This window comes from Heterocephalus glaber, unplaced genomic scaffold (assembly GCF_053883595.1).
Source record: "Heterocephalus glaber isolate CG9 unplaced genomic scaffold, H.glaber_assembly_v1.0 deba00001690, whole genome shotgun sequence".
Lineage (NCBI taxonomy): Eukaryota > Metazoa > Chordata > Mammalia > Rodentia > Bathyergidae > Heterocephalus > Heterocephalus glaber.
In genome coordinates this window covers 5,632,325-5,650,888 of record NW_028258415.1, presented here as the reverse complement: position 1 = coordinate 5,650,888, position 18,564 = coordinate 5,632,325, and the positions used below count along the sequence as shown (strand labels likewise).

At 37.8% G+C, this 18,564-nt stretch overlaps 1 protein-coding gene across 39 annotated transcripts in view; it reads right to left on the bottom strand.

The window, feature by feature from the left end:
- Positions 1 to 18,564, bottom strand: part of LOC101711305 (calcium/calmodulin-dependent protein kinase type II subunit delta) — a 342,306-nt gene that overhangs the window by 135,273 nt on the left and 188,469 nt on the right. For all 39 annotated transcript variants that reach the window (XM_087199289.1, XM_087199257.1, XM_087199272.1 and 36 more), the window contains exon 4: positions 17,047 to 17,101. In XM_087199289.1, the coding sequence (XP_087055415.1) occupies positions 17,047 to 17,101 (55 nt within the window). The remainder of the gene's footprint in view (positions 1 to 17,046; positions 17,102 to 18,564) is intronic.

Genomic DNA, 18,564 nt, shown 5'->3' with positions numbered 1-18,564 from the left:
GGAGCCAACTCTGGTTTATGTAGGAAGAAAAGGGGTTTACTGGAAGGATACCGGGTAGCTCACAGAATCAAAGGAAGACCTGACGAAGTCTTAGCAGTCCTGGGCTAGGGTGGTTTCCTGGTTTCAGGTGGGAGGTGCTGACTTGATTCTCCCAGGCAACTCCACCACAGCAAAAGTACTTCTGCCACTTTCTGTCCCTTACATGGCTCAAGTTCTAAACCCCGGATGAAGAGGAGCACCCAAATGAGCGCCGATACCCACCCCTTGGATGAATGAGGACAAGATATCTTCTGGTGCAGACCCACAAGCTGACGAGGAAGGGTTAGTTCTATCGATAATTGTGATGGTTTCCAAGAAGATTGGAATAGATGCTAAGCTACAAGAATGAAAATATTTCAGGATCCCCATCTTTTATCTTTACATAAAAAGTTTTCTCCTTCTTTATCCAGTTTTGTCTAATGATCCATCAAAACAAGGCTGGGCTCACTCATTATTTACAGATCGCTGATGAGGCTGGGGCCACAGGACTGAGTCACTCTCTTTCCTGTTGTTAATCTGGGTCCTACCTAGCTTGCTGTCCTTTTTCAGCATCTCTCTTTGGCCCTTCTCAGATAGAGACTTCACAGCTTATTTTTAGTAACTGTCAGTTAAACATGATGTGTTCAATTCCTCATTTAATCATCCTCACAATTTCTTTCATTCAAAGAGGAAATAAAACAGGTTACAATGAGGCACTATTTGAATTTCAAACTTAAAAACCAGGAAATACAGTTAAATGTTAACAAGAAATTTATATTTTGGCATAATCAAATATGAGATTCCAGACTTGAAGTTGAAGCTTAAAGTGATATTTTCCCTAAATCTCACTAGTGTTTCCCACCCCCCCCGCCCCGCAGCCTTGTCATACATGGTCATGTGTGTAAATAAACAGACTTGCATACATGTATATACATACATATATTTATGTATGCACATGTAAATACTCTGCATATGACAAAACATATAACATGCACAGGATAACTCATACATCTGATCTCAAAATCTGACACTATTTTATGCATCTTTATTTTTTAAACTTTTTATATAGGAAGGATATATGATGAAAGAAAATTCATTCATTAAGCAGACATCCACAGAATTAGTCATCTGAATTTCTCTAATAGTGACAACTAAATATGCAAGGTTTAAAATTTACAGCATGCAGACTTCCATGCTTGAAAAATAAAAGCAACTAAAAATTTACCTCCTGTTTTGTAAGGTGGCTTTTAAATATTGTTTCTAATATTAAACTACAGGTAATTTTTCTTAAGTGAAAAAGAAGATGAAAACAAATCATTCAAAACTAAATGTAAGTATACAGTATTCTCCCTCTAAGTTTTGCTGAAGGCTGAACATAAAGCATAAAGCAGTGGTTCAGAGCATTGCTTTAACTCTCAGACAAACTTGAGTTAAGTCATTACAAATACTCTGTGACCTTAGGCAAAGCATTAAGCTTCTTCTGCCTCAATTTCTTCATCTGGTGAGAGGATCTGTATCAATGTTACCTACTTCATAGAATTTCCATATGTGAGAAAGTGGGTAACAATACACATGTTATAATTTGGGAAGAGGGAGTTATAGTAAGTACTTCACAAATGTTAGCTCTTCTTAAGGCATCCCTATACACAAACCTAATGACTTTCCATTAATACAAGAGGCAGTTTAGTACCACTCATTTAAGTATACTTCTTTTTATTCTCAGTCTTATTCATATAGTTTTGGCTTCTGGTTAGCAGAAATCAACTAAGTCTTTAAAATGCTGTCTTGTAATGCAACATTTAAAAGGAAAAGCAAAATCTTTATTTTTTCTTTATTTGTTTGTTTGTTTGTTGGTACGGGAGATTGAACTCGGGGCCTTGTGCTTGCAAGGCAGGTGGTGGAACCACTGAGCTAAATCCCAACCCCCAAAATCTTTATTTTTAATCCCTATCTGCATTCTTTAGGGAAAGAGACTACATGAAAAAACTAGAGACTTGACACGCTGATATGGCCAACCAGAAAAACAGTTTACGAGAGAATACAAAGTCACAGAAAGAAAGTTGCTAAGTCTAAGCACACATGGAACTTGTTCTTACTCAGAATTACAAAGTTTTTCCAAACTCTAAATATTATACTGTGAATTTTGAACATTTCCCAAAAGCCTATATATTGGGGGAACCTTTAGAAAATAGGACCTTCCAGAAAGTCAGGTCCATAGGCATGCCCTTGAAGGGGACATTGGAAACCTAGCCTGCATCTTTCTCTTTGCTTTCTGACCACCATAGTGCACTATTGTGCTACCAAAGCAACACAGCCAAGCAGCCATGGACTGAAACCTCTGAAACTCTAAAGTTACATCCTTCTTGCTTAAAAACTCACTACATCAGCTATTTTTATCACAGTAATGGAAAGCTGAATTTTAAGGGTCTAAATATTGCATATTTTAAACTACTATGCTTTTTTTTTTTTGGTACAGGGGTCAAATTCAGGACCTTGCACTTGCGAGGCAGGCACAGTGCCACAGCTAAATCCCTGGCTCCTAGTATGCCTTCTATCTGAAGGAATTCGACTGTTGTCATCCTGATCAGAGACCCCTCTAAACCATCCCCTCCCACCACAGCTGCACCTGGGGACTCATAATACTATCAGCCCTGATTTTGATAGTAACCAGGTCTCCCTGTGCTTCCCCAAGCCTCATCCCTGAGCAACCATTACCGCTTGTGTTCTCTCAAGCCTTGTTCTTGGCAGGTACTCACAACCCCCTCTCACTGAACTCACCCTTCCCCATGACCCTATAAAAGACCCCATGGCCTGTATGAGAGGTACTGGTCTGGTCTCTAGTGCCAGTGCAGTCTGTTTCAGGTTTGTTCTGAAATAAACCTGTCCTATTGAGCTTGTACTTTTTCTTCTTTTCATTTTTCCCTACCATTTAGTGCCCTACACAAGGAGAGGTTGAGTGGAATATTGCAATATACCCCACCTCTTCCTTCTGTGGCCCAAATCCTTTCCAGTCGGAGCTCCACCCTAGTCTTCTCTGTCTTTTTCCCCCTCTTCCTTACGAGTTCTAGGTCGTCTGCCATTTCCTACTAAACCTCCACTCAACATGAGATACTTCATTATCCAGCCCAAGATTAGTAAGATTGGTCCCCACCTTCTCCTAGGTGCACCCAGGAGATGTAGGTGTGTCCCAAACCTTCTTTCCATAAGAGAATCTCTGGGTCCCTAGACTTGTTTGGGTGACACCCCAACACAAGTCTACAGACTCCTAGCCATGCTCTTATCAGTTACTGGGCTCCCAAATTTCTCAAATTCCAGCAGTTACTATGAACTCCCAATGTCTGCACCTGCTCAATGCCCTAGAAAAACCTCCTCTGACATGGCCAGGCTAAATAGAGAACCCCAGACTCCCAGGGGATCTCAAAGAGCCAAGCTCTGTGGTAGGCTTCTGGAGAGATTGGAGTGGGAAGGTAGATACCCCGTAGGGTTGCCTTCTAAATATTCTTTCCCCCCCTTGGTGTACAAGGGGATATTTGGCCTAAACATCTCATATTTTATTCAACCAATGGCCTAAATTTGGCATTTTTAATTTCCAAATTCTTTGTGATCTTGACAACTATCTGTAGGGAAGCAGCAAGTGACAAGAGGTTCCTTATCTTCAAGCTTTTTTGGTCTCTCTCTGCCAAAAATTGCTTTGCCCACCCCAAAAATAAGGCCCTAAAAGGGGGCTCTAAATTATAATACTATATGTCAATTAGGTCTATTCTGCAAAAATGAGGACTAAAGACAACAGAAGTCAGGCCAGTAAATTACCTCCATTAGTATTTTTAACAAAGGCTCAAGGGAAAAAAAAAAAAAAAGCTCAAGGACTACTTTGAGCTCAACAATTTCTTTTTCTTTCTTTGGCTCTCTTTGAGATTTCCATGGAAAGCTGTTTATATAGGTTTTTAGGATACCAAAACTCATTGAAGTTTTTCTAACAATGGGAAACTCAGTCACAGGGTCCACTTGGAAAAAGACAATAAAAATTTTAGCCCGCGGTAAACAAAAATTGATAAATTTACTTTTGTCTTTCAACTTGAGTATTTTTGTTTGATATGCTTAAAACATTTATTATACATTGTATGCAGACTACAATTACAGGGTTAACTTGCCATTCTTTCTGCTTTCTGGGGGTACCAAGATAATTTTTACTATTCAAGGTTATAGAGAAAGTTAGTCGGCAGCCAGTCAAATTTTATACAAAAAAAAGACATTTTAAAAATCCAAGGAGGAATAGCCAAATTAATTGTGAAAAAGTGATAGTATAAAATACAGTAGAAAATGGAGAAAGTTTAAAAATATATTTTAATAAGTTTTACTTTATCCCATTCTCCTTCTCCCCTTATGCCCCCTCTGCTCCCTATGTACAAAAGCTTTGTTTCCATTTTTTCCTTCTATTTTCCCTTTTTTCTATTGTTCTACCCTTCTCCCTCCCTTCTCTCTTGTTCCCCTTCCCATTTGAACATTATTTTCCCATTTCCTAATAGCTATTATACATTTTAGTCCTTATTTCCACTTATGGTTTCTCACACCAGAGAAACAATGCAGTGTTACATGTGTCCAATTTATTTCACATAAGAGTCTCAATGTTCATCCATTTACCTAGAAATGTCTCAAGTTCATCCTTATTTATGGCAGAATAGTATTCCATTATATAAAAGAATCATATCTTCTTTACCCATTTGTCAACTGAAAGGCATTTGGGCTGTTTCCAAGGTTTAGCTATTAAAAACTGTGCCGTTATAAACATGGATGTGCATAATACTACTGTGGTATGATGCTTTAATTTTTTCAAGAAAATACCAAGAAGAGGAATAGCTGGGTCAAATGGAACCTCTAGTCCTAGTTCTTTGAGGTACTCTCCATACTGATTTCCACAGTGGTTGCACCAGTCTACACTCTCACCAACAGTGGAGAAGGGTTCCTTTTTCCCCACAACCCCACCAGCATTTGTTATTGGTTGATATCTTGATAGCAACCGTTCTTTCTGGAGTGAGATGGAATCTCAGTGTTGTTTTAATTTGCATTTCACAAATAACCAGTGATGTTGAACATTTTTTCATATGTTTATTTGCTATTTCTACTTTGTCTGAGAAATGTCTGTGCATTTCAGATGCCCATTTTTTGATTGGGTCTTTAAATTTGAGAGGTCTGATTTTTATTTTTAGTTCTTTATATATTCTAGATAATAGTACTTTATCTTATGAATAGCTGATAAAAATTTTTTTTCCACACTGTGGGTTGTCTCTTCACTTTGTTCATGGTTTCTCTTGCTTTGCAAGAGCTTTTTAAGATGAAGTCCCAGTTCTTGATTTGTGGGACTGCATAACTCTGTAATCATAAAACACCCCTAGCCCCAACTGTGATTGAATGTGAGTAAATAGATAAAGATGCTTGTTAGTTCCGGGACACTAGATAAGATCTGTATCAGCCAAAAGGTCCCAAAGTAAATTACTCAACTCTTTGTTTGAAACTGATGTTCGGGACACCACTATCTATAGAACAATCTACAAACATCTGATGACCATCAATACGTGTCAGCTGACCACTAACCTTTGTTCCTGTTCTGTAAATTTCGCCTGTTAACTTCCCCTGCAACCCCCTATAAAAAGAGCCTTGGACTCTGGGCTAGTCACCTCTCTAAACTACTTTGCTTTGGGAGTCCCCTCTGGCCAGACTAAGGTCTGTTTTACTTTCCAACTTGTCTGGTGTGTTCCTTCCCGGGTGTTCTTCGCTGCAGTCAGCTCCTCTGAGCGTTTGGTAAGGCCCTCGGTCTTACATTTTGGAGGCACCGCTGGGATCCCCGGGTGTGCATCACTGCAGTCAGCTCCTCTGAGCGTTTGGTAAGGCCCTAGGTCTTACAAAAGCATTATGAGAAATAAAATATTCTTTTCTCTACTCAACTTATGGTAGTTCAGAAAAGGAATGCTCTAAACAGACAATGGTCTTCCACAGTAACTGTTTTAGGTCCAATTAATTATCGTATCTGTTATTCTTACACTTTACCCTCAAAACTTTGTACTCAGTCTTCATTCTTACTGTGTCACTTAGTTTCAAACACTAGCTACTTGCATTAGACCAACAAAATACATATTACTCCCTGCAACTCTCTTTTTCAAAAATTAAGGCTAAATTTTAGTGCAGAGAAAGAAAGATAAATCTGAGAGGTGCTTTAGAAACTGGCCACAGGCTGGCTCTCCAGTCTCAGAGCTGTTCCCCTTCTACTCTCAAGCAGAATAGATTATCCACAATGCACTGTAAGTCTCTGGGATTTTTCAGTCTCTTCTGAGTCTTTGCAGATATACTTCCTCTTAACCATAGAGGCAGGACTCACAAGGGTGACTAAGTAAATTCCACTTGTATTCCACCTCCAAGTGCAAAGCCTCCTCCTGTGATTCCATACCGGAGCTCCCTGATGTCATTTCCTCCCTCTGAGCTCACACTGCCTTGGGGCTCCACCCTGCCTTGGGGCTCCTGCATCTCCATTAAGGTGTAACCTCCTTCTAGGCAAGCACTATGCCTTATTCATGGTTTTATCTCAAGTATTTAGCAAAGTGCTTCACATATAATTAGCACTCAATCAGTATATACTGAATGAGTGAATTTATTTGCAGAGGCTGTCTAAAGTACTAAAGTACTTGGGAAGGGGGGTGACAGGGGAAATGAACTATAGCCTGCCAAGTTTGGGTGTCTCAAGCAGAAGCAAAAAGTAAGCAGAGATCAAGTGGGAGTTGGGCTTCCTGCCTACAAAGTCCAGGCTGGGAGATGAAATGGATGAGCACATGGCAGAAAATATCATCACACACTGAGGAAGCTGACTGCTAAACTTAGTTCGGCGTCTTCAAATTTGTAATTTTTCCAGAATCTCTCACATACCAGAATGTCACTGACAGTCCACAGATGAGAACAGTCTCCAAGATGACAATACCCAAGATAGCGATTCTATCCCTTTTCAAGGAGAATCATGTGACCTGGGAGCTGAAGCAAATTTACTTAGGGCAACAATTTAATAAGCATTCATGGTTTCATACTCAATTAACTTTTAGAGAAATCTTTGGTTTCAAAATCTGGTTGAACAAAGGAGGCAGTAAACTTATTTAAATTTCTTTAATGTGATTAAAAATGTGGTTAATTTGAGTTTTTTCCTGAGAAACATGCAAAGTACTTTATCAACATTGGCTACATATACTGCATGAGGGACATATAGGTCAGACTTATAATTATCCTAAGACATGTCCTAAAAATTCAAATTTCTACTTTTGATTTTTTTTTTTTTTTGTACCAGGGATCGAACTCAGGACCTTGCACTTGCCAGGCAGGCACAATGCCACTGAGCTACTTCCCCGGCCCTCAACTCTTGATTTCTGACCTCCAGTATAACTTTCTTTATACTTCCAAATCAAAATAATTTCAAATTTACACGAATTTTATAAAATTAAAGGCTTTAAAAAAAGTTGTGAGGATCTGTTTCTGGTCCAGCATGGAAGATGCTCAGAGCTGTTATTCTGGAATAATGGGTAAAAAGCTGGAACTTAAGATACTTGGGTCTGCCAACAGGTGAGGTTAAAATGCAAACCACTGCCTTAAATATTGGAAAGTGAGACAGGTGGATACAGAGGCTCACAATTCACCACAGCAGAAATCTATAAGCAGACACCTTCTTAGAATCAGTGTGAGGTAGGAAAGCAGGGACCATGGTGAACTGCTAAGGCTCAGAGTGGACAAGACTCCCTGGGAACTCAACCTTAGTCCCCACCCCATTTATGAGTTTTACAAGTATACCGGTTCTTTTTTTGGGGGGGGGTACCGGGGATCAAACTCACCCTACGCTTGTGAGGCAGGCGCTGGAACCACTGAGCTAAATCCCCAGCCCAAGTGTACCAGTTCTTTTTTCACTATTACAACAAAATACCTGGATCTAGGTGTCTTTATAAATATAAGAGGTTTATTTAACCCCCAGTTTTGGAGATTTGAGGGCTTGGTCTAAAAATGCCCCTCTGATGGCAAAGTCCAAAAGGTAATACAGACTATTGGCAAGAGACGGGAAGTTTACATAAGTGCCTCTTTTGGACTCTTAAAACAAAAACAAAAACAAAACATTATTATAGCCTGGCATGGTGGGGTGTGTCTGTAATTCTGGCACCCTGGGAGACTGAGACAGAAGGATTCCAAGTTTGAGCTCGCCTAGATAACTTAATGTGATCTTGCCTCAAAATAAAAATTAAAATGGGCTGAGGGTATAGCTTGTTGGGAAGGCCCTGGGTTCAATCCTTAGTATAGGGGAATAAAACAAACAAATTATGTTTCACTGAGAAATTCAGATAGACATTAAAGAATTGCAAATAATAATGGGACATTTCTACCCAGAAGAAATCCTTAATCATACCAAGGAGTAAAAATTCTGGAAGTGAACAAGTGAAACAGAAGTAGGCTCTCTGGAATTTAAATAGTTATCCCAGAAAACAATTTGGCAGGTGACATCAAATGGCATTCATCACAAAGAGCTATCTTCTTTTTGTAGGGTGTAACTAAAGCATCCTCCTTAGCTCTCCCACAGAGACTCAAAGATTTTATTAACACAAAAGAACTGTGATCTGGGGGCAGGATTCAGTTTATCAATGTGGAACTCACAATATATTTTGCCTTCCATTTAGAAAAAGAATCAGGGGCCGAGGATTTAGCTCAGTGGTTTCGCTGCCTGTTGCACAAGCGCAAGGACCCAAGTTTGATCCCCGGTACCAAAACAAACAAAAAACAAAAAAAACCTCAATCATAGAAAACGAATCAAAAGCATATGAGTATTTCTATTGCCTTCTATTAAAAGAACAAATTATCATGGTCGTTTAAAGTGTTCTTCCTTGAAAAATGTAACAAAACCATTTTATTAATTTTCGAATTAAAGGAACAATGAAATTGTTTGGTATAAGTACTAAGAAATCTTTTCTTTTCCAACCAGCTACTTGCTGACATTCTACACTCAAAGATCTTTGCTGTAAGGAGTATTAAATTTCATTTATAAAACAGCCCAAAGGTTTTGATTCAAACACAGTTCGGCTTCCCAAGAACAAATGAGAAATGTAATGTTTATCGCTATTTTCAATAACAGCACTGGTGCTTCAAAATTGCCAACTAAACCCAAAATTTATACTTGATATTGTTCTATAAAATATTTCCAAAGGATCCAGGCATGGGGGTGTATGCCCATAGTTCTAGCTCTTTGGGAGACTGAAGCAGTAGGATCTTAACAGCTCAGCCTGGGTGACTTAGTAAGAAAGATCCTATCTCAAAAAAATTAAAAGGGCTGGGGATATACCTCAGTGTGAAGAACCTGGGGTCAACGTCCAATACCGCCTCCCCCAAACTGTCAAACAGATTATACTTTTTTATCCTCCCCTCCCTCTCCCTCTCTCACTCATTCTTTTTTTTTATTTCCATGACTGCTAGCTGGGCTAGCAACCTCTAATCTAAATTGGTTTTTGTTTCAATCCATGTACAGAGAAATCTTATATTTCTGTCTTTGAATAGAAATTTAACCTAGAGACTTCTCCAGTTTTGTTTTGCAGTGTACAGTACTGAGAGGACAATTAGACTTCAATACTATGCCTTCACATTTGGATCTGAGTATGACAACTTTTATACTGGTTGCTACATACACTGTTACAATGATGTACATCAAATGATGCACACTAGGCAAGTTTCAAGAAGGCTAAGGTTTGTTATAGGTAGGATTCAGTATAATGAAATCAGTAGCCCTCACCCTCCAAAAAAAGTTTAATAATCATTGGATTACACATGTCTTGTGAGATATAGGACTGTATTATTGGCATTGCGGAACTCTAAATCGCCAGAGATGACCGAGTAACCATGGCACACACCAGCTATTCTCATAGAGTTCTGAAAACAATGGCACAGTATCTATGTGTTTTGTACATATTGCCAACATATTGGTCATGCAACCAAATGTTCTAGCAGAGAAATAATTCCATTAACATAGTGAGTGTGAGATTGTTTCTACATATTTTTTAATGGTAGAAATTGTTGTTCACCTTCTTTTGCATCGTTTATCTGCAGTGCTTGTCAGCGTGGGTGGAGACTAAGTCTAAATGTTGCAAGAAGAAGTATTTCTAAGGCACCTTGTATCTGCCTCAATTTTGGTTCTTCTTAAGTATTTCCTAGCAACTCTGCCTGAATAAGTGCTGGCTCTTTCTCCCAAACCCCTGCACAACTGATGTAGTTTTTACCATACTCAGCCAACACCATGAATTTTTTTTTAAGCCATCTAGTTTACTTTCTGAACTAGAATATATAGTCTGAAAACTAGAAGGTGTTTGACTTCTCTTTTGGTACTGATAACACTAATAAAAGTATCAGTTTCATAGACCAAAGCAAGTGGTTTGAAAAGGCACGTATTTTTAATATTACTGTATAACTTCAAATGAGAAACATATGTTTTCCTAATGGCGACTACAAAACATGCTACTGGACCAAGCATTTTTGGCTGGTATAAATACAAAAAAATGGAGAAGGGGAGGCAGCATTTCATATTCTGTTCAAGTATTCCTTTTAGAGTTTTTCAAAATGGGGCATTTTTATTAAAACAATGAGAAACAGGTGTTTTATTTTTTTAAACTGTCTTTTTTTAAAAAAAACAATGGCCTTTTTCTTTTTTTTTCTTTTTTTTTGGTACTGGGGATCGAACTCGATCCTTGTGCTTGCGCAGCAGGCAGTTTTTTAAACTGTCTTGTCAGTCTAATTTACTGGCACCAGCCAATGAATCTAAAACACAGAGAGGGAAAACAGTTTTTCCATGTCAATACCTGTCCAGGTGACTGCAATGGTCAAGGCTTTATTTCTCATCTGGCCCTCAAAATGGACAGGATCTGCCAAAAGCCAAAGTCTCTCCCTGGGGCCTCTCCCTTGAGGCCTATAGTCTAGCTCTGTGTCTACTTTCCTGTCTTCCCTTAGGTTTCAGATAAATCCATATATCCTAAGCTTAACCTGTCTTGCTGAGCTGCTGACATGTGCCTGAAAGCCCTGGTAGGCATAAATGCTGAGGAAGAGTGAGTCCAAGTCAGGCAATTTGTTGTTTACTGTGAAGACACCTTTGCTCTCAGAAGACCTTTCCCAGAGATTCCTAAGTCCATTTGCAAAAGAGACTCCTAATGCTCTGTAGCTGGAAATGGTGAAGATATGCCCATGTAAAAAAATACGTTTTTCATATATCCCGTCTTCCTTTGTTTTAATTTTTAGAAAGTGAATAGTATTCCATTACAAAACTACTAAAGCGACTATAAAAATAGAACTTCCCATTAGATTCTGCATAGCTGACATTCCACAGGAAGTATGGACAAGTACTACACTGCCAGAACCAGTATCAAAAGGAGGAACACAAAGAACATTCCTTCTTCAGGAATTTACATAGTTATTTTATCTTGGAACTGATTGGCTAAGTGGCTTCCAATTTTTCCATGAGTATTTCATTGATATCTTTAAGATCACACTTTATAACAATATTTAAATGTATATATTTTTTAAAGCAACATACTTCCCCTGACTTGAACCAAAACAATTACATAATTTTGAGGAATTACATTATTTATATAGGCTACATACTCTTTTTAGCCATTCAAAATTTATACAGTACTTTTAACCACTGCTTTTCAATTGTTCCTAAGGTTGAGTACTTAAATGCATTTTATTCATCTAGTTTACAGGTCTCATTTACTGGCAAATCATTTTTATTGGTATTATAGACAGCTAAGTTAGATAGAAATATCACAGGCAATCAGACAGGGGTAGGTCTTCTAGGGAGTCAGTGCAGAAGATGAGAATACATTATAATTGTGGTTGGAGGCACATCTGTTGAAGGCCAAGCCTCAAGATAAAGAGAAAATGACTAGGTCTATATGCCTCCCCAAGGGATAAGCAATATCCCAAGTGGGTGACCACCTCTTGACTCATCTCTTCAAAAAACGGTCCTTATTCTTTCCATGTATACTTGCTACATGACTTGCTTCCCCATTGGATCAATATTTCCTAAGTGGCTATACTGATAATCCTATTGGTGACCATAGTTTTGTCCCACATTGTACCCATCTCGTGATTTTGTACCCTCCTTGTGATTGAGTTCTATGAAACTTCCTCTGTAAAGTGGGGTCTATAGCAACCCACTCAGGTGACCTCCTGCCTCTCAAGAGATATATATTTCAATAAGTATTTCCTATTCTTAACCTCCATTGTTCCATAGAATTTATTCTTCAATTTTGGGGAACATGAACTCAGCATATCTGACATCTAGCAGGTTGGAAGTTATATTATTTCCATAAAATATATGGAGGTCCTATATTATAAGAACCACTAAAAACTTACATTTTAAACTTTAAATACTCAGAATAATTGCAAAGTTCTGAATTCTAGAAGCAGAGGTTCAGTTGTCTGATACGAAACATATTTTGAATTACTATTGTTTGCATATAAACTTTCACCTTCAGAAATCTCTTCATTTTGATTTCAGAGACAATAATACCAGAGGCAAATAACATTGCTACAGACGTAATCTACTGTAGTTGTAAATCTTACTTTGTTTTTATGTGAACTGCCTTCTTCATATATTCCTCATCAACTATTTTGATGAATTTAAAAAAAAATGATGAGAGAGAAAATAAATTTATTCTTACCATTCCTTTACTCAGTACGGAACATAGAAATTTGTGAAAAATAAAATGTAGATATAATAACTTAGTGTTATTATAGGCAGCTAAGTTAGAAATTAACTTAGGCCCTTGAGGATAGGCACTCAAAGGAGTAGTGCAGAAGATGAGAACACATCAAAACAGTGGCTGTAGGCCATCTGAAGAAGGCCAGGCCCCAAAATGAAGATGCATTGACCAGGCCTGCATGCCTCCCTAAAGGATAAGCAGTAACTTGGAATTATACTGTAATTAGCACCACTTGCTCCTAGAATGTCAGATAGGCATCAGTCACCCAGGTGGGTAACCAGAGCATCTGGACCCATCCTTCTCAAAAATGCCTTTGTTCCTTCCAGGTACCCTTGCTCTGTGACTCATTTCCCTATTGGATAAATATGAGCTAAATGGCTAAACTTAAAATTCTATAGGTTGACTGTGACTTGACCCATGTTGTACCTAGGTTGTCATTTTGCAGTATAAATTATCCTTGACAAAAGGGCCTCCAGCAATCCAGAAGCTATTTTTCTCTCCTGATTTCCAATAAAACTGTCCTAACTTCTTTCTTTGGTTCATCACTTCATTCCTTGATGTTGTGGGACCACGAACTTGGCACATTTGACATCTAACAGGTCAAGATTCATATTTCTTCTATATCAATGCCAACAGGAAGGTGTCATGGCACAGGATTTGACCTGATACTGAAGTACTTTTTGCAACTGAAGAGGATCAGAATATGTCATTCTAAAATATGCCACTTTGATATAAGGGTTATTTTGAGCTAAAGGTAATTGAAAATCAACCAAAACAGGAAGAGTTCTCTGTCTTCCCATTTTTTGCCTGAAACTAGGGAGTAAATTTTTCTTTGAGGAGGGTATACCTTTGTCCTACTCCACTCCCATTCCCTGGTACCAATGGGAAAGAGTGATTTAGCATAAAAGATGGAGATTTGATAGCAGGATGAGGCCAAGCAAAAAACCAAATGAAATAAACCTTAAGAATGTGAGTCAAGACTAGTAATAGTAAAACTCCTAAAAACAAAAGACAATGGAAAAATCTTTTTTTTTTTTTACAATCATAGCTTTTTATTAGTACATGTTTGAGTACATGCATTTTATAATCACCCTAGGAGCATGTACATACACATAATGGAACTTGCTATCATTTTTTTTTTTTCCCAAGGAAAAATCTTTAAAGCAGCCAGAGAGAAAGAACATTTTATTTTTAGGAGGAAAATAATTAGTGTGATAAATTTCACATCAACGCCAAGGCCTCAAGAAGGATGTGAGAAAACACTGAAAGAAAAGAACTAGCAATCTATAATTCTATATCTGGCAAAAAATCCTCAAGGAAGGAAAGGATCATTGAGACATTCTTAGAAAAAGTAAAACTAAGAATTTTTTGATAGTACACTTATTTTGATAAAATGTCTAAAGAAAGTTCAAGAATGGAAATCATAAAAGGAAGGATTTTCAAACATCAAGAAAGAAGAACAAAGCATGGGATGAGTAAGGAACAACAGGAACTCTGCAGGAGGACTGAGGAGGAAGGACCACTTGGACAGCATGGAGTGACACCACACTACAGTGTGAGCAACCTGAGGGTGGACTGTGACCAGAAGAGCTGCCTGCACAGCAGGACTATGCATGAGCTGAGCCACCATCTTTATTTTACAACATGGTGTTCAACTTTTGGTTTGCTTGAGCTGCACTGAGTGAAACTTTTGGTTTGTCTTGGGCTATATATAAAATTAAAAGTGATAGGTCTCCCAGTACCTCAGCAGCTATTATGTATAGTAGCTGCCCTCTTCCTATTGTGTCTTGCCCTCTTTCCTGTGTGACATCATGCCAAGATGGTTGCTCCATCAAAGAACAAACCCTTCCTCCCAGCATGTCCCTGTTTCCACCTAGAGAATAACCTAATACTCACTCACCTCCTACCATCTAGTGATGTCACCAACTCCTCCATTCCCTAGTCACTACCTCATTCAACCCTGCCTCAGCCCCTACAAACCCCACCCCAGTCTCTATAAAAGACTCTCCCTGCCCCGGCCATATTGCTTTTGTCTCTCCTTTGTTCAGAGACAGCCCGGCAGATCTATTCCCCTAATAAAGGCTTGTTGTGGCCTGGTCTGGTCTTGGTCTTTGGCCTTTTACCTGACAAAAAGTTAATGTATATAAGTAACAAAATGCTCTTTTTAAATATTTCGATTTATAAAACTATTTATGAAATAAATGATACCACAAGCCTAAATTTAATAAGAAAATTTGCATGTCTACCTAATACAATAAATGCCTGTTTTCACAGGCACAGTCATGTCATAGGTTGGGTTTTGTTGTATTTTCCTCACTGGATCACACAAGTGCACATAATGTCCAATGCATGCAGGCTTTGAATGGACTGACTGTGTGTGGCTGGTGCAGGAGGCAGAGTCAGCAATGCTCCGTGCTCTTCCCTACATGGCATCCTCTTGGTGTTGCCTACTTTGCCTGCCCTTGAGCACCACAGGAGATACAAAAAATATTACTAAAAATCACACAATAATGCTAAAAATTTACTGTGTTAAAGGGCCTCATTACTAACAGTCCAGGGCCACATGCAGCCTGCAGGCCTCACAGTGGATATTCCTGTTTTTCAGCACACACGTGGGTCCCCAGTATGGCAGGCCTCTTTAGCTCCTCACCCACAGGCAAGACTACCCTTCTTTTGATAATGAAATTATGATTTGACTTTGTTCAAAGCTGGGGGTTACATAATTCAGGGGAGCCTCTTTCCTCACTGGACCTACAGATTGAATCATGTTTAATCAATGCCAATGTGATTCCATTCACTTTCCAATACAGTTGGCCCTTCAAATTTGTGTGTTCCATATCTATAGATTCAACCAATGCCAGATCAAAAATATTCTAAACAAATTTTTGCATCTTTACTGAATGTGTACAGCATTCTGCTTGAATCATTATTCCTTAAACAATATAATATAGCAAGTATTTACATAGTATGCACTTTGTGTTAGGTATTATAAGTAGTCTAGTGATGATTTAAAGTATTTAGGAGTATGTGTGTTGGTTGTAAGTAAAAATTACCTTTTATATGAGGGACATGAATATCAATGGATTTGGGTATCTGTAAGGGTTAAAAAAATTAATGCCCACAGATACCAAGGAACAAGAGTATCTGGACTTAAGAATAATTCTAAATAAGGGTTCATTAACAAATACCATCTGAGGGACTCCTGAGAAAGCTTTTCCCATTAGATAAAGAAAAAGCGTGCAATGGAATTGCTATTCCCTTTTTCTGACTTTGTAAGTCACTGTGATTTCAGAAATGAAACAATCAACTTGAGACCCAAAGAGCCTGAGCAAGAAGACAAGCCCACAACATCAGCAAAAAGATCAAAAGATGAAAACAGTAAGGTTTCTTATGACATCATTGAAGGCTGAACTAACCAAAACTAGAATTAAGTCTATCTTTAGATTCATGTTATAGGAAATAGTTGTTTCTTATTTATTTCCCAAAACTCTATCAACATCACATGAAAATACTACAGTAGTCCATTAAGTGAATGTATTATAATTATGCAACTATCACCCTGTAAGTTGGTTTTGTTCTTCTTTTTCCTCATTATAAAGGAAGAGGCAATGAACACTTCTTAATATAAAAGTTTATCTGAATTTAGGGCATACTTTTCATGGACTTGTTGCCAAAAATGAAATTACTATGTGAAATGATATGAGCATTTTAAAATCTCATCATAAGTAGTATAAATTAATTTGCAAAAAGCACACACTTAATAAATTCTTACCACCCATGTATGTGGCCTGTTTTCATATATTACTTTCAGGAGTTATGATTTTCCCTTCATTTTTGTTGATAAGACCATAGTTTAAAAGTCCTGATTAGTTTGAATTAAAAAAAAATTAAATATCAGTTTTTTCCTCGAGTCTTTTTATATAAGACGAATTTTACAAACTCACAAAAAAAAAAAAAAAAAGGAAAATTTTGCTTATGTCATCCATTTTTGTACCCCAAGGTAAAACTGAAAACTACTTATAAATCACACTGGACAATGGAAAGGAAAACAGAGTCATACCTGTTTCATTTATGAAGACTAAGTTAAATTTTAAACAAAATTTGCTTAGTAGACATCCTTTTTCAAAAGAATTCGAGTTGAACAGTCCTAAAGAATATTTTTAAAGTATTACAATGGTTATTACTTTAGACTATACAGAGAGAAAAATCATATTTAATTAAAAATGATCTTCATATAGATTGCAAAAATAAATGAACATTATGTACTTACAAATCAAACACCAAGTAATGAAAGCCCTCTTCTGATATGCTGTCATGAAGTCGTACTGAAAATAAAATAAAAAGAACAAAGTTTGCATTATACTCATGCCAACACTCAATATTAAGCCCACCTTCTAATGCGCATCTCTCCTAAATAAGAAATGTTAATATAGATCTTTATTTTAGCCTGGGATAAGGCAGTGTCCTTTAACGGTTCAGACAGACCCAAGGTTTTGGTTTGGGTTCCAATAATTATTTTAAGTCTGCAAGTTTAACTTAACTTACAATATCATTATATTAGTACCCATACTTCGTATAATGGTTGAGATTAAATGACACAATAAAATTAAATAATGCAGGTATTGCCAGGTAAATACTACATAAATGTTAATGATTTTGCTGTATATCCAAAGTTACCAAGTTGTTGCAATTCTACTTCCCTGCCATTCCTCTTTTACTGTCACCCTTGCTTCACCAACTCATGCCATGATCAGTGCAGCAGGGATAGCAAGAGGGATCACTGGAGTCTGCTACATGGCCTGCCTCTGCTCGCCTGTTTGCCCTGGAATTTCTACACAGCACTCCCTGCCCAACCTACCAAAGCACAGTTTTTAGGGAGGAGAGTGGGAGGGGAGGAAAAAGGGAGGTTAAAAAGAAGATATATTATGTACATGTACCAACTTGCCACAATACATGTAATCATTATGTACTACAAACATATACTAATTAAAATAATTCAAAATAAAAACTAAAAAACTAAAACCATAGTTTTTATGTTCTTTATTCAAGGCACCAAAACCCATATCAACTCACTAGCTAAAAGTGAATACTTAGAACTTTATTGATAAAAGTAATCTACATCTTCTTCAAATTCATATACATTTTTCCAATGAGCTAGATTTATACTAATTCTAGCTAAAATCAATGTATGCCTTTTCTGAACTTAAAACACTAATTGATTCATACTACACTAAACCACGTATGTATAATTTCCATACTGCTTTGTCTATTTTTGCATAATCTCTTCTCTTGACCCCTCTCCCCCACACAAATAGTAATATTCATCCAAATCCCTTGCAGAGATGGCTTGACCTTCACTGTGGGCAAGAGAAGGCAGGGAAAACAACAAAATTCCAGAACACAGCTGCTTTCACAATAGTTATTACAGAAAGGACAAAGATTTCTACTATGATCTATTCTTAGTATATTCCCCATGCAGTGATGACCATTATATGGAAAATATCTATTGAAAAGAACATTTAGGTTATCACAGCAACTACAACCATCTGGAGAGATAATCAATAGCACCCATGAAATTCCCACTCTCCATGACTTCCAATCCAATTCCATCCCCTTTGGATCTTGTGATGACTAGTGTGGAATATCAATTTGACTGGCTTCAGGATCCACCCCAGGTGTTGGAAGAACACACTGAGCGTGCCTGGATGGGTCATGGAGGTGTGACTTTGGGTACCCTATTTGGTCCCTGGCCTCTTTCCTCGCTAGTGCTGCTCTGCTTACTAGCCAT